The 16450-nt window shown below is 36.0% G+C and overlaps 1 protein-coding gene across 4 annotated transcripts; it reads left to right on the top strand.

Annotated features, from left to right (window-relative positions):
• Window positions 1-3235: 3235 nt before the first annotated feature.
• Window positions 3236-16134, top strand: LOC137024993 (gastrula zinc finger protein XlCGF57.1-like). Of its 4 annotated transcripts, XM_067392987.1 has the most exons (5): window positions 3236-3282; window positions 3901-4093; window positions 6543-7258; window positions 7412-7587; window positions 15202-16134. In XM_067392987.1, the coding sequence occupies exons 2-5, from the start codon at window positions 3973-3975 to the stop codon at window positions 15914-15916; spliced, it is 1728 nt and encodes a 575-aa protein (XP_067249088.1). In that variant the 5' UTR covers window positions 3236-3282; window positions 3901-3972; the 3' UTR covers window positions 15917-16134. The 4 variants fall into 4 exon arrangements, with proteins under 4 accessions (XP_067249088.1, XP_067249086.1, XP_067249085.1 ...); XM_067392985.1 differs by lacking the exon at window positions 15202-16134 and having other exon boundaries at window positions 3242-3282; window positions 3923-4093; window positions 6543-9050; XM_067392984.1 differs by lacking the exons at window positions 3236-3282; window positions 15202-16134 and adding an exon at window positions 3366-3469 and having other exon boundaries at window positions 6543-9050.
• Window positions 16135-16450: the final 316 nt, after the last annotated feature.

Below are 16450 nucleotides of genomic sequence, written 5' to 3' on the forward strand. Positions count from 1 at the left end.
TGACAAGTCTTTACAGAGATATAAAGAAATCATCGACTCCATAACGCACTGCTTGGCAAGAGACATGATGCCCATATACACTGTTAGCAAAGTGGACAAGAGGTACCAGATCTGCCCTCGCGAAACTATTTCTTGTCACGACTGGGGTTCAAACCCAGAGTGTTGTTGACCAGAGCACTAACCACTACACTATGAACCCAAACTGCAGAGAATCACAAGAGGCAGAACTTGAGGAAAACAAACACTTTACTTAATGTCATTCTTGAACAAACACAAACATCAAAAGCAGAGCTGGAGAAGATACAGATCCACAATGACTTGACGCAGACAAAAATGTCCAATAAAATAAAGTTCTCAAACAAACAGGTCAAAAGATCTGGGTAAAAAGGCTCTCAAGGTAATTCAGTGCATGCACAAAAGATCTGCCTAAACAAAAGAACTTCAAGACTGAGCAAAAGGTCTTATATACACACACAAACTAACAAGCCAGGCACAGGTGAACTCACTGGGCTGATAATGAACAGGAAATCAGGAGGAAGCTGTGGACAGTGTTGGACAGGGATTTTGTAAGATTTAGTGACTTCCCCACCTCTTTTGAGACTTTTTTCAAAAGTCAAAGCCAAATCTAGCAATTGTTTTGGACAAACCTTATCTAGATTCTTATTTTGCCCACTGAACTCTATTTATATTTATATAGATCAATGAATTTTGTATTCAGTAGGGCTGGGTATAGACACAGTTTTCACAATTTGATTCGATTTCTATTCACACGCTTGCGATTTGGTTCGATTACGATTTCGACTCTATTAGATTCAATATGGATTATTTTAGATGTAGTATTTCAGTTACAGTACATGGGAAATTTTCTAGAGGAAATAAATCTCTCAACTAATGCTGTAAACTACACAACTACAAGTCAGTTGATACTACTATAATAATATTGAAGTATTAAATTAACTTATTTATACAAAAACACTTAAATTACACTCAATGATGGTTTTTTAATAATAAATAAAGTTTAGAATTACATAATCATATTTCTATTTGTTTTTTTGAAATATAAACATTTAAATCACAGCTGTCATAACTGATTTATTCAAACATGCATTAAATATTGAAGAAAATTATAATGAATACGTAACTGTGTATATATTTATCAGAATGTTGCTGACTAATGAGTTTATGGTCACTGAATATGTTTTTCTGAGGTGAATGTGACGTTACGTGACATTGTTTACAAGCGGTTTGACGTCTTTCCGAGGTTGAACCACAGATTGAGCGATTACACGAGACATGATATGGATTTTGGTAAGTTTTACTGTATATTTTAACATACCTTCAGAGGTTTATTTTCTGTAACTGGCATTAAAGCAAAGGAGAGGATGTTCACATGCGCTTCTCTTTAACTGAGGCGCTACAGCGATCTGTCACGTCACATTAAACGGCGCCAAAACGGTATTTATTTTTTGAATCTCCTAATAAGATGGACGTCATTTGAAATCTGAAACTTTGCTTCATATCAGAAGTAACAAGGCACAAAGATTATTGTGATTCATTGGATGGGAGGCGCTACATTTTCTGCTCATTCAGACTAGACTAATCGATTCTTGGGATTAAAGAATCGATATCGGTTCATAAAAATGGGAACCGATTAAAATCGAGAAATTGATACTGTTTCCACAGCCCTAACATTTAGCTACTAGTTTTAGCTACTTTCAATTGAAAAGCAGTTGGAAGGGCTAAATATAAACAGCCTGGAGAATGACAGGAGAGAAAAGAAATTGTTAAATAAAGTCGCTGTTTTTATGCAAAAAACGTATTCTCGTTGCTTCATAAAATTAAGGTTGAACCACTGTAGTCATGTTGACTATTTTAACAATGTCTTGACTACTTCTCTGGACCATGAATGATGGTAATTATGTTGCTTTCTATGTGATATAAAAGAAAAACACTTCAAAATTATCTTAATTTGTGTTCCGAAGATGAATGAAGGTCTTACAGATGATGTATATTAATATTATTACTTCAGTGCACCTAATAAATAGTCTTTTATCAGTTAGTAAAGACAGTTTCAAGTAATATTGCAAAAATGTATAAAACAAAACATCCTCTCTTTAGCACCTTTAACGTCTAAAGCGCATGGCGCAAGTGCGCTTAGGGTGTGTCTGAATCCACTTTTGCTAGTTTAAGGAACAGAAAAATGGTCTGCGCACCCAGTGCATAGTCTAAAAGGGTTGTCCCTATTCTCTTAATGAGTAATGGGTGTGTTATGGGCATAATGTGCAATAAACCAATCAGCGTCTCATCTCCCATTCCCTTTAAATGCCAGTTGGGCTCGTGCCATGGTGGATTCGCTATTTACTTGACAGTATTTGCAAGCGGAAAAACTCAACGCTTCTCTATAGGAAGATGATATGCTCGTATGTGAGGTTAAAGCGCGTGAGCAAATGATCTACGGGAAAAGCCGGATTCCACCAAAGCTTTTTTGTTCTTTATGCACACAATAATAATCTTTTGCATTGTCCTTTTATTTTTTTTATTATTTGTTATGTTTGAGTGTACACACGTTGTGCTCCTGCATATAGGCGTATATTACTAACGTGCTCTTAAAATAACAAAAATATTGCGCCATTGATTTTAGACCAGGTTTTAGTTGGTCAATGGCGCAGTCTATTTCAGTTGCCTCAAAATAGCAATGCGCCAACAATGCTCCTGAACACACCTCGATTAATTTATGCACAAATGGGCATAAATGCATTTGCTATTTAAACAACATGGCATAGGAAGTGAAAATGATAACTGCGTCAGTCTGAATCAAGCAAAAAACACTTGCGCCACGCTCAAAGAGTTAGTTTATATTCACAGTTTATATCCACAGATCTGAAATACTATTTCTGCAGTGTACATGTAGGTTGAGCCAGTCTGTGGCCTTAATAAAGTTTTATTTTTTATTTGACAACCCTTTATTATAAAATAATAATTTTTAAATTTGATAAAGCACTTTCAAAAAACATTGCATTAAACAAAAACTGTTTTTTTATTGAAAACTGTTTATTTTTTAGCTATTTAGACAAATTCTCACATTAGATGTGGTTCAGACTCATTTGTTGGTACTTTATTTTCAGCACATCATTGATCAACATGAATTTAAACATGTATTTCTACTCAGAATAGCGCTAACATATGTTTTTTGATTTTATCGTATGAGTCGACTTTTATTTTGGAGTGATGATTTGACGTCATAAGGCTGCGCTCCTGCGTCTGTGATTCGGCTGGAGAAAGGTCTGTGTTAAAGTATTCAAAGTGTCTAATCACTGCAAACAGTTTAGGTAATTTTATAGTTTTAACAAGAACTGTTAAATGAATATTTCACTATTGGATGTAACATTGTAATGCTTTATAAATCATTCACGAACGTTATCAATCCTTGAGTTACACATTAGTTGGTCACACATGAGATAAAGAAAAGGTGCGTTTCATTTCTCTCCATACATAGTGAATCAGTGTATCGTTAAAAACGAATTCGGTTCTGAGCTTTTGAAAAGTCAACTGAATCAATTGCTACGTAAAGTGATTCACTGATTCACATCGTTCGAATCACCTGCTTGATTAAAAAAAAACAATAGCAACTGTTTTGATGAAAGTGTAATCTATTAAAACTAATCAAAAAATAATTTAGTATTAAATATAAGTCACAACAATATGAAGTGTCTGTATAGTTTGTTCTTTTATTAATTTGAAGTGCTTGTTTTTATTTTTTTGAAAACTTTAAGTCCATTAACTCTCACTCTGACTGAGTCCCTTACCAGTGCACTGACTCTACTAGGGAGCTGATTGAGACACCCAATGATTTAGTTGTGATTTATTTTTCTTTCTGTTAATTATTCTCATCTTAAACAGGACTGATTGTCCAATCACACAGAAAAACTCCTGGTGAAGCAACTGAGATCCACATGACACACTATTATCAAGATGGCGTTCATTAAAGAGGAGAGTGAAGACATAAAGATGGGGTTTATTAAAGATGAGAGTGAAGAAATGAAGATTGAAGAAACATTCAGAGTGAAACAAGAAGATACTGAGACACAAACAGGTTGGTTTCATTCTCAAAGTTGAACTCAATCATTTGATCCTTATTAAAATATCCATCTCTAAAGAAATGAACAATAATTTTGTAACATATAACTACTTTTTGGACCTAATAATACAATGTTATTGTTATTTATAAGACTCCAGGAGGGTGTTTCCTGATCATGTACTCATACACCTGTACTGTACCTTCAACTGCATGAAGCAAAAACTTTTCACAAGCAACATATTTTAGGTGTTTTAATAAGATCAAGGCTGCCGAATCTCACGCATTCAGTGCGAGACTTAATTGACACTATTCTCACACCACACATCCATTTTTTTTTCACGCAGTGAAAAGTGAAGCAAAGATGACACTGACACAAACAGAAAATACAAAACAGGTTACTTTTCAAGTCTCAGCTTTCATCCTCTCAATTTTAACTTCGGTAAAGTTGGTTTTATATTCGCACATTCGGATTAATTCTGATAAATTCAGACTTTCCAATAAATGTGCAATAAATTAATGTTTGCAAATTTTAAGCAGCGACATGATATTGACAACCAACGATTGCCAACTTACAACATTTTTCACAGCCGATCAAAATAGGCAAGTATTGTTTTAATGGTATATTTACTTGTGAATGTCCACTGAATGTCCAATGTAGTGTGATTAACAAGGCTATTGAATACGAATGTCCGAACGTGCCAATATAAAACCAACTTTACCGAAGTTCAATTTTAGTATGACATTCAAACAATAAAAACCGTTTTGCAGCTCTTAAATGTGTCGTGACGGATCGCTGTAGCGCCTCAGTTCAAGTGGCACATGAACTGATCATCACTTCCTCTTTACTACTTGTTAATAGTAAGTAAACACAAATGAACATCAGAAGGTATGTTAAAAGATGCAGCACAACTTACCGAAAGCCTTTCAAATCATAGTTTCAACCTAAATTTTACGCTTTTATAAATGTCAATAACATAATTGCAATTAAGTTCATTTTCAATAACTTGATTATTTTTAATTGTTTTAGAAAGAAAAGACAAAATGTGCAGGAAACTTTCAGCCACACCATTGTATACCACCGTTGGGCCAGTGGGTGGCCCTTGCAATTCAATACCTACACCAGTCAGTGTACTGTACTCAAATCGATAAAATCGAGAACCCAGATATATTGTTTACATAACTTATACCATTTTTTTATAACTTATTTCGTTTTTTAACTTTAAAAGTTGTCGCCTTTTATAGCGTTTTGCGTCTGCTGATACTTAAATGAATATGGATACCTGCTTACCTTTTTGACTTGGTTAAATTCTTCATGCTATCGTTTGCAGGGGGGAGAAGATGTTTTATCCCACTGAATGATGATTTGTTATTTTCACTTCAGTTTTGTAGTATTCTGTTCACAATGTTGATCTGGTTACCATGAGAACAGTCACGCGCTGCTGCTTCAGCCATCGTATGGTAGAAAATGTCCAAATAAAATGTGTTCAACAAGCTGACAGAAGTCGATCCATTTATTTGTTGGAAGCGTGTAAATGTAACTAGTTTTAATGTTGTTTTTGTAAATATTCACGTTCCCATATGACCACGGTCCACGGAGGAGAATCGGAGGGTCACGTTCAGGACACAGACACGCTGTATTTTTGTATTTATTTCAACAAATGACAACCAAAATCAAACCCATAGAAGCTCGTGAACAGTTTTGAAGTGGCTGTGTGCAACTTGGGTAAAGGTTTTATATTCGCACATTCGGACATCCATATTCAATAGTGATCATACTCTAAAACATAATGTTAATTATTACACAAAAAACAAAAACTCAGCAAAGTATGTGATTATTTTGAGTGAAAGGCAGTGGGTTTATTTAGTGACATTATTACATTTGCTAGTCATCTTCCCTCACCTTCTCAACCAAGGCGAAAATTGTATTACCGTCCTTTTTTTCCACAACCGATATCGTGAGTTCCTATTACAATTCTCGATTCAGCATAAATGACCTACAGTGGCGACATTTTTCACAATCACGACAGAAAATCAAAATACTGCTCTAACTTCACTAGCAGAAAGGCAGCGCGATATAAACAAACCCAGACTAGAACTGAACGCGGCGTGACGGCAGCTTCACATCCTCTATATCTGCCTCCTCGATGGCAATCAAGTCTTTAAATCCAGCGGAAAACTCGCTCCTCTTCATAAGATAAGGATCGCGTCCAACATATGTTGTGATTTTCTGTTTATACCTTTCTAAACCAGCAAAGAAAGGACTTTTCCCCATCTCTTCCATTCTAATTTTCACTGCTTGCCCTCCACCGGAATTTTGCACGTCACCAGAACTACGTGATTGCAAACAAGCTATGGGTATAGGATTTAGCTTACATTCTGTTGGTTTTGATGCTCTATGTTTTGATGTCTGTTGCTTTGTGCTATTAAACTGGGGTTAGTTTGTATTTGCCTTTTTTCACCTTAGAACTGATGGCGCTGAAAGAAGAGAGTGAACATTTGAATGAAAAGGAAGAGGAAGAGAAAGATCAGGATGAGAGTCATATTGATTTCATAATCGGAGAGCAATCTTTCATTTGCTCACAGACTGAAAAGACTTCCTCAGAAAAAAGGGGCCAGAAGACAGCAACTAAAAGTTATTTCACCTGCTCTCAATGTGGAAAGGGTTTCAGTCAACATGGAAACCTAAAAGTCCACATGAGAATTCACACTGGAGAGAAGCCTTACGCCTGTCAACACTGTGGAAAAAGTTTCAATGAAAAAGGAAACCTAAAAAAACACATGAGAATTCACACTGGAGAGAGCCCTTTCACCTGTCAACAATGCGGAAAAAGTTTCACTCAAAACGATAGCCTTAAATCCCACATGAGAATTCACAATGGAGAAAAGCCTTTCACCTGCCAACAATGTGGAAAAAGTTTTACTCAAAAAGACAGTCTTAAAGTCCACATGAAAGTTCACAATGGAGAGAACCTTTTCAACTGCCAACAGTGTGGAAAAATTTTCATTCGAAAAGGATGCCTTAAAAGCCACATGAGAGTTCACACTGGAGAGAAGCCTTTCACTTGCCCTCAATGTGGAAAGAGTTTTAAACATAGAGCGACAATTAATTCCCACATGAAAATTCACACTGGAGAAAAGCCGTTCTCATGTGATCAGTGTGGAAAGACTTTCAGACATAAAGTAAACCTTAATACCCACATGAGGACTCACTCAAGAGATAACACTTTTATGTGTCACCAGTGCGGAATGAATTTCACAGACAGCGTTCACCTTAAGAATCATGTAATAACTCACACTGGAGAAAAGCCTTTCATGTGCAATAACTGTGGAAAGACTTGCTCAAACAAAACTAACCTTAAAATTCACATGAGAGTTCACACTGGAGAAAAGCCTTTCACCTGCCCTCAGTGCGGAAAGAGTTTCGCGCTTAAAGAAAGCCTTAAGACGCATATAAGATCTCACACTGGAGAGAAGCCTTTCACGTGTCTTCAGTGTGAAAAGAGTTTCGCATATCGAGTAGACCTGAAACGTCATATGCAAACTCACTCTGGAAAGAAACTGCAGGAATTTGAAAAATCACTTACTCAGACTATTTAATTGTGGTCTAATAGAAAAAAATATTTTGCCATTACAGATATACCTGAAATGTCAGATATGAGACAGATGTGAGACTCTTTGTTCTTTGTGTGGAAAGGCCAATTCACACCGCAATCCAATTTTATGAAAAATAACTGATGTTCACACTACCCCAACAAACACTTGATTGTACATGGTCAGTCAGGTGAAAACAAACTCCAACAGAAGCCAACAGGGGGTAACACACTGATGAGACAAAAAACAGTGTTTGTTGGTGTTTGTCTGTGCAGTGTGAATTGGCCTTTAAATGGCAATTTAAAATGGCACCAGAAAAATATGTATCTGTGTGAAATTCATTTTGATTGTATTGTGGCATCACTCATATTTGATTCATTCATCTATCTACAGTGAAATTAATAAATTTATGAGCCCTATCCGGATTTCTGCATCGTTTAAAATGTGGTTTGATCTTTAATTTAACTCAATTACAGACACACCTGACTTGATTTAGTGAATACTTTGGGTCATTGTCATCACTCAGCCTCTCTAAAGCTTGAAGCAAAGACTATAGAACAGGGATGGACAACTCCGGTCCTGGAGTGTCCAGCAGAGTTTAGCTCCAACCCTAATCAAACACACCTGAACCAGCTAATCAAGGTCTTTAGGATTAGTAGAAAGTTATAGGCAAGTGAGTTTTTATCAGGGATGGAGATAAACTCTGCAGGACACTGGCCCTCCAGGACCGGAGTTGTCCATCCCTACTATAGAACAACACAAGATGCATCATTCCTATTGTTTTGAATGGGAGAAAGTGCAACACACAATATGGCGGAATAAGTCCCGCCTTTTACATTAAGAGCCAATCTTTGATTGGTAAAGTCATTGTGTCACTGCAGTGGCCGTTAGAAGCTCCGGTTCCTATAAAGACAGTCAGACATGCGCTGTGTACTTGGGACTGCGCATGCGGATTAACTTGATCCAGCATGAAAAACATATAATTTTTTTGTCATGATTTGAGCGTTTAGAAACCAAATTTATGAGACAGTTGTTAGATTTCGTTGATCTAAAATATGAAATTTAATCGAAAGCTTGGCAAACAGCTTTGGAGAATTTTATGTTTCCCCATTCAAAGAGATAGGAGCTGCACTTGGATGCCTGAGGCGTTTCAAAGATGGCCGCCGAGTGAAATGACTTGTCTTAAAGTAACTTTGCTTGAAGTCATGAACTGTTGTTCTGAAGTCTTGATACAGTTTTGAATTCATTGTTTCTTCAATGAAAGACCCTGAGGCAGCAAAGCAATTAACAAATGCTGCCTTCACATGCTATCGGAAATTTGATAATTCCCACTTTTGAAGTCATGATTACTAGAGTTAAAGTTAATGAGATAATTAAGCAATTAATAAGGCTATGACTGAAGTCATTTGTAGTTCTTGTGTTTCTCTTTTCTTCAGTGCTTTTGCTTGTTAACAGCAGGTGTTCATCACTAATGCACAGTCATCACTTAAATAATTGTTTAATTGTCTCATTAACTTTAACTTTGTTTCAATGTTATTTTAACACTATTTAGAGAGGGACCATATGATTTAACTCTGGAGATTTTGCTGTGTACTGTTTAAAATAATGTTGGAGAAATAATGACTGGCGATTATTATTTGGCTCCACAACATCCACAGCACTACTGCGGCAAAAGTATTCTTTCCTTAGAGGAAACAACCAACTCCTTTCCTCTTTTATCATTAAAGTTTTTCTGAAATTAACCGATTAGTTATAAGAAACAGAACTATTAGAAAGATCTCTAATGTCAAATTAAGCAATGATATAATGACAACTAACATTTTACTGTTAAATTCTTATTTGTAATGTTACAAATCCGAAGTAATGGTTAATTTTGGCTCAGCTACAGTAAATGTCACTGCCCAGACATTAACATTAAAAACCTGATGCAGTTATGTATGAAATGGCAAAATCTCTATCTGTACTCTGCTCAGTCTTATTTTGTTGGGCTCTTGTTCACAGTAGAAGCCTCCATGACACCCTGAGCAATTAGGCCTTTTTGAAATCTCTGTAGGCTTGACAGGAACTTGACCCGTCAGTCAAAGACAAAGCAACCCTTCAAGGCTGTCGGATCTGGACAAACAGTAGTTGCTGCAACTGTTTTGGCTATCTGATCCATCGCCACTCGACGTTGTATGAGCTTCTGCTGCTAAGACTTAACGACTCTCTAAAGAAGCACCTCTCTACATTGTCCTCAGAGAGGGACAAAGATGGTGATGACGCCCGGTGAAGACTCTGTGGAAGCAGTTCTCCTGGATCTGACGCACCCAGAAGACGCATACGTTTTGCTATGGTTAGGCCTGTCCTTTACACTATGCTGTCGTTGACTAATGCATTTTGAAAATGGCAACATATTTAGGCAAAACCAAAAGTAGGGGACTGGAGAATGCCTGACTCCATTTTGTCTCGAAGGCTATGTTCACACTGCAGGGCTTAATGCTCAATTACGATTTTTTTGAAAAAATTAGATTTTTGTGCAAGGCGGTTCACATTTTCAATTAAATGCGACCTTTTGTGATCTCCTGTGTGAACGTGAAATGACCCAGAAGTGACCCGCATGCGCAGAAGAGTACGCAACGGTCAACGACGTCACTCGTTGTTTGCGGAAGGAGACGGCCACTTCGTTTGTTCCAGTCTTTAACCTCCTTGTATTTGGCTCGGAGGCTTTTTATTTTTCACTGGCATTGGAGCCAGGATCGTCTGTAACCACGCTCTGTCATTTCGCTGGAAATGTTTTCATAAACCGCCCGGTTCCGATAAGAGCCCTCGAGTTTGGCCTGAATAGAGCTGTCACCCTAAATATTAATTAAATCTGTGGTCTCAGCAGCATTGTCCGCCATGGTTGTTGTTTATCTTCTCGTTCCCGCCTACTTCAACGCACAATTATGACGTTTGTAGCGTATCAATGACGTATGGGTCGGATACATGTGGCCTGGCCATTCAGACGGAGGTCGCATTTCAAAAGATCGGATACGTATCGGATTCAGAAACACATACCCAAGTGGCCTGGGTCACATTTGAAAAGATCGGATCTGTGTCGTTCAGACTGTCATGAAAAGATCAGATACAGGTCGCATAGGGGCAAAAAAATCGGAATTGGGTCGTTTCAGCCAGCAGTGTGAACGTAGCCTAAAACTGAGGTAAGAGTCATGCAGAGGCAACCACAATGTCACATCGCATGTGTTGTCTTCAGGAAAGATTTGCACGCCATTGTCTTCGGGATGGAGAAATTGTATTGTACTTTTATTGTATATAATAGATAAAGGTCTGCGGTACTGTTTCTAAAATCTTCTTCGCTGACCACACAATATCTCCTGCAATAATCAAACATAAAACCACAGTTCAGTTGCAATATGGTAATTTCTGCAGACCCTTTTCACTTTTGTCCTGTGAGGAATTGCTTAAAATAGCTATGCTTGCTTTCGAAGCACAATGTCCACAATCGTTTAGCTTGCAGTGGTTTTCCTGGGAATAAAGTGCTTCTAAGTTGGAGGTATTCCTTAATTAGAACCTTAGGAAATGCTACTTGGTTAGTATGGATCTTGGATGCACAGATTAGATCAACAACCTCCCTCAGCTTGAGACACAACTGCCAAACATCATCTTCAGATGGAGTTTTGATCCTGTCCCCAAGCATTAAAGGAATGAGGCTCAAGAGGCACCTCCATGCCCTCCATGCTTTTCAGTGTCCAGTAGTTCCTCACATGGTTTGTTGTTAGCCTCACTTTGTATGGGAAGTTAATAAGATACACATACAGTTTCTTGTTTGTGCATCATTGTAACAGACTCTCTACTGTACGTCACCAAAATTGCACTCTTCAGAAACAATCACAGAATATGACAGAGCTCATGTTTTAAAGCAAAACGCACAATGGAATCAATAATTCACCAAAGCGCAATGCTAGTCTCTATTCTCTCTGATATAAGTAGCCTGGTTGTCTTTACATTAGCACTGTTTTGGACTGATTGTTTGAATGTATTGAATTTGGATCAATGAAAACTTTCCCGGAGTTTAACGGCTTAAAATGGTTTGATCACAAACAGAGAAGCAAAATTGGTTTAGAGTAGAAATTTACGCCTACCAGGGTTTCAGGTGCTTGTGCTATTGTGCTACGTGATAAACTCCCTACTTCTAACGCTGTCTTCACGTGTTCTCGGAATTATCGTAAATATTCTTTAAGTATATTTAATATACTTAAGTATATTAAGTATATTCGTAAGTATTCTAATACTTCAGAAGTAGGAATTATCAAATTTCCGATAGCATGTGAAGGCAACATGAGATCATAATTATATTGCGTAAAGTACGTTAATGACACAGCTTCATGTACTTATGTAATTTATTTGCGTTAATTGCATTCAATTATTTTAATAAGTTAAGGGTTTTGGAATGTGTTAACACATTAGCGCTGACAACACTGATATTTATATTAATATACTAAGATTTACACATTTTAATATTATAAAAATATAAATGTCTTTGTCCATAGTTATTTACTCTGCATTCAAAAATGTTAAGTAGCCTAAAAAATTGATTAGCTATATTATGCCTATAGTGTAATATGTTTTTACTTTTTAGACAAATCTATTTTTTTCATTAGCTTTTATTATCTTTTTCATTAGAAGTTGTAATATTTTCAACACATCATTGGACAACATTGATGTAGATATGTATTTCAAAATTAAGCTCTGAATGACACATTTTTAATTATTTGTACATTGTATGTAAATTTCTATTCTATTCTATTCTTATGTGATGTTAGACACAACAGAGTGTGAACAGGACTTTTATTTTGGCGACGTGACGTCATAAGTCTGCGCTGCGCTCCTGCATCTTTTGTGATTCTGCTGAAAAAAGGTTTGTGTTCTTAAACATTTAGTGTTTAAATCAATTCAACCCATGTAGGCAACTTAGATTTTAGAAAGATGTAAAATGGCTGCATTATTGTTTAATGTAACATAATATTTAGTTTAACATCAATTTTTAATTTTAATAACCTTATTTTTGTGACTAAAGCGAATCCACACACGAATAACAGAAAATGTGCTTCTCGTTTAGCTCTCTATATCAGTTTATGGTAAACACCAATTCTCTCACTAGCAAGTAGTGATGGAGAAACGGACCCTTTGGAACCGAGTCAATTGAACCAAATGCTTCCAAAATGATTCATTGTTTCGAGGCGCTCGAAGCGCCGCTCGAGAACAACAAACAAGCGTGTGTAATGGCAACTGTAATTACTGAAGTAGTTTAATCTATTATAATATCAAATATAAAAAACAAAACAAGTGTATGTGCAATTTTTGTTCTTTTAATAATATTTGGTGCAAGTTTTAAGCTTATTTTTTTATCCCTTGCCAGTGAACTGACTACTGAACTATAGCTGAATGAGATGCACCCAGATATTTTCTTTCTGATAATTATCATCTTTAACAAGACAGTGTCCAAACACAGAAAGTCTCCTGAAGAAACTGAGATTCATGTGACACACTATTATAAAGATGGCATTTATTAAAGAGGAGAGTGAAGATATGAAGATTGAAGAAACAGAGTGAAACAAGAAGATACTGAGGAACAAACAGGTTGGTTTTATTTTGTACATCTATTTTGAATGTTCCATTTGTTGTATAAAGGATTTTTTCCTTCTCACCCTCAAATACATGCACTTAAACCTCATAAAATAGAGAGGGTGAGAAACATTATTCAAACAAATTATTATATTAACGTACCTGAACATAATGTAAATATCAGTTAATATTCATCGAATCAAGCAATTAATATGTCATACGTCAAAAACACAGCCTACAAACAAAATTTCTCTCACTGAGATGGCTCGATACAGTTACTTGATGCTGTCACTGTTTAGAATATTACTTGTGTAAAAGTTTTAAAGTATGTGATATTTTTTTGTACTTAAGTATGAAAAGTATTTAATATATATATATATATAAACATACTTAAGTACTGAAAGTAAAAGTACATGTAAAATGCAAAAGGAGCAAAAAAAAACATTAAAACATTTTCTATACAGTTTGAGCAGCAAGATTGTGTTCAGTTTTAACTCCTTTACGTTTTGTTTTCTTTGAATTAAAAAAATGGCTAAATGTTCATTGTAATTTTTAAATATAAAAAATAGTAGGCTAATATATTAATTATACGTTCATGTTAATTCTTAGTGCATTATCACCAATGTATGAGACAACTTTAAAGTTTTAAAATGTAAATGTTGAAATTAAAGATGAACAATACTTCTATTAACCTTATTTAATGTTACAAATAGACTCTTATTGTAAAGTGTTATCATTTCATATAAATCCAAACAGTCGTGCTTAAAAATTGCCAGCTTTACACACAAAGGCATAGCATAGGTCTATTATATGTATACTTTCACACATGATTTGCCTCTATTTTAGAAAACTTTTTTCTAAAAAGATTATTTAATCAAAATTTGTGTTACAGTGCCAATAAAAAAAAGAAATGAAATCAAATACATTTCTGATTTATGTTTCTGTCACTGCATGATGAGAATGCAGTTTAAATATCCAACTTCGCTGGATAACAAATGCATAACAGCGAACAAATGGATATAAACTGCAAATGTATGGTAAAAATCATGACATTAAACATTTGGTGTTTTTGTCATATTGTTTTAACCGCATGAGGTAGTAATGTTAGCATCCTCTCAGCCTCCACAGCAAACATACTACTGTTTTCCACTAATGCAGCATCTACTCAACAAACTAATTACTTTATAAGGATATGAAAACATGTACTGTAGTGTACACTGTATAACATACAGTTCTGTTTTAAATGCGTTTTTTGACGGATGTGACTAGTTTTCATTGAGGAAAATGTGAGATATAAAGTCAGAATTGTGAGATATAAACTCGAAATTAGCTTTTTTTTATTCTTTTATTTCGTGGCTTCCATAGACTGCTACTGCTCAACTGTCATTTTCTGCAACCAGGTAGGCTCCGCCCATAAAAAAATGTCATCGTTGTTTGCAAACACCGAATTGGTCTATAGTTCTAAGCTCAACCAGGGTTTGTGTGCTGTGCATATATTGATTACTTGGTGGCTTAAACAACTGTGAAGACTGGAACAAAGAGTGGATTTCTATCTACTGCCTAACTGTTACTTGCTGATAAGCAACGCTCTACTTCAAACAGTGATGTAACTCCACTTTCAGTATCTATTGGGTATATGATCTAGCGTACATGTTGTTGGCGTTGATGCTTTAATAAAGTATTATAATGTCTGTTGCTGGTGTTAATTTGCATTTATCTTTTTTTTCCACTTTAGACCTGATGGCACTGAAAGAAGAAAATCAAGAATTGAATGAAGAGGAAAAGAAAGATCAGTATGAGCAACATCATGATTTCATGACTGGAGAAAAATCCACAAAACTTGAAATCACTTCCTTACAAAAAAGAGAAGCTCAGAAAACCATACCTAATGATTTTTTAATCTGCCAACAATGTGGAAAGAGATTTACTCAAAAACAAAACCTTAAAGCCCACATGAGAACTCACACTGGAGAGAAGCCTTTCACCTGCCAACAGTGTGGACAGAGTTTTGCACGTAAAGAAAACCTTAATTCCCACATGAGAATTCACACCGGAGAGAGACCTTACACATGCCAACAGTGTGGACTGAGTTTTGCACGTAAAGGAAACCTTAATTCCCACATGAGAACTCACACTGGAGAGAAGCCTTTCACCTGCAAACTGTGTGGGACGAGCTACTCACGAAAAGAATGTCTTAAGACTCACATGAGAGTTCACATTGGAGAGAAGCCATTCACATGTGATCAGTGTGGAAAGAGTTTCAGACGTAAAGTATACCTTAATCAGCACATGAAGACTCACTTGAGAGTAAACAGTTTTACATGTCATCAGTGTGGAATGAGTTTCACAGACAGCAATCGCCTTAAGAATCATGTAATAAGGCACAATGGAGAGAAGCGTTTCATGTGCCTTCATTGTGGAAAGAGTTGGATAACCAAATCAATCCTTGAGGTTCACATGAGAGTTCACACTGGAGAGAAGCCTTTCACCTGCCGTCAGTGTGGAAAGAGTTTCATACATAAAGGAAACCTTAACATTCACATGAGGCTTCACACTGGAGAGAAGCCTTACAAGTGTCTTCATTGTGAGAAGAGTTTCACATATCATAGAGACCTGAAACGTCATTTGCAAACTCATTCTTGAAAGCAAGTATTCTACAAAATACAGCAGTTTCAGAAATCACTTGCATATTCACAATGAATAAAAATCATAAAACGTACAGATTTTGTCATCACACCTGAAATGTTATGCAGATGTGAAACCTTTGAATTTACTACATTTTTGATGATTTCCTAAAACCGTAACCGGTATAACGTTTTTTGTTAAACATTTCTGTTGTTGCAGGTAATGAATTAGAATAAAGAGGGTAACAAACTGTACAAGTGTACTGATGTTCAAAATCATGTCGTACCACTCAAATAGTTTAGCATTATATTTATCTGAAATCATTGTTAATGCACATGACATAAAGGTGCCATAGAATGGAAAATTGAATTTACCTTGGCATAGTTGAATAACAAGAGTTCAGTACATGGAAATGACATACAGTGAGTCTCAAACTCCATTGTTTCCTCCTTCTTATATAAATCTCATTTGTGTAAAAGACCTCCGAAGAACAGGCGAATCTCAACATAACACCGACTGTTACGTAACAGTCGGGATCATTAATATGTACGC

Source organism: Chanodichthys erythropterus, chromosome 8 (assembly GCF_024489055.1).
Source record: "Chanodichthys erythropterus isolate Z2021 chromosome 8, ASM2448905v1, whole genome shotgun sequence".
Classification (NCBI taxonomy): Eukaryota; Metazoa; Chordata; class Actinopteri; order Cypriniformes; family Xenocyprididae; genus Chanodichthys; species Chanodichthys erythropterus.

Excerpts from the sequence above, each read along its gene's own strand:
- LOC137024993 (XM_067392987.1), top strand. The coding sequence starts at position 3,973 with ATGGCGTTCATTAAAGAGGAGAGTGAAGACATAAAGATGGGGTTTATT. Across the intron at positions 4,094-6,542 it reads AGATACTGAGACACAAACAG|AACTGATGGCGCTGAAAGAA; the intron begins GTTGGTTTCATT and ends TTTTCACCTTAG. Across the intron at positions 7,259-7,411 it reads GAAAGACTTTCAGACATAAA|ACTTGCTCAAACAAAACTAA; the intron begins GTAAACCTTAAT and ends AACTGTGGAAAG.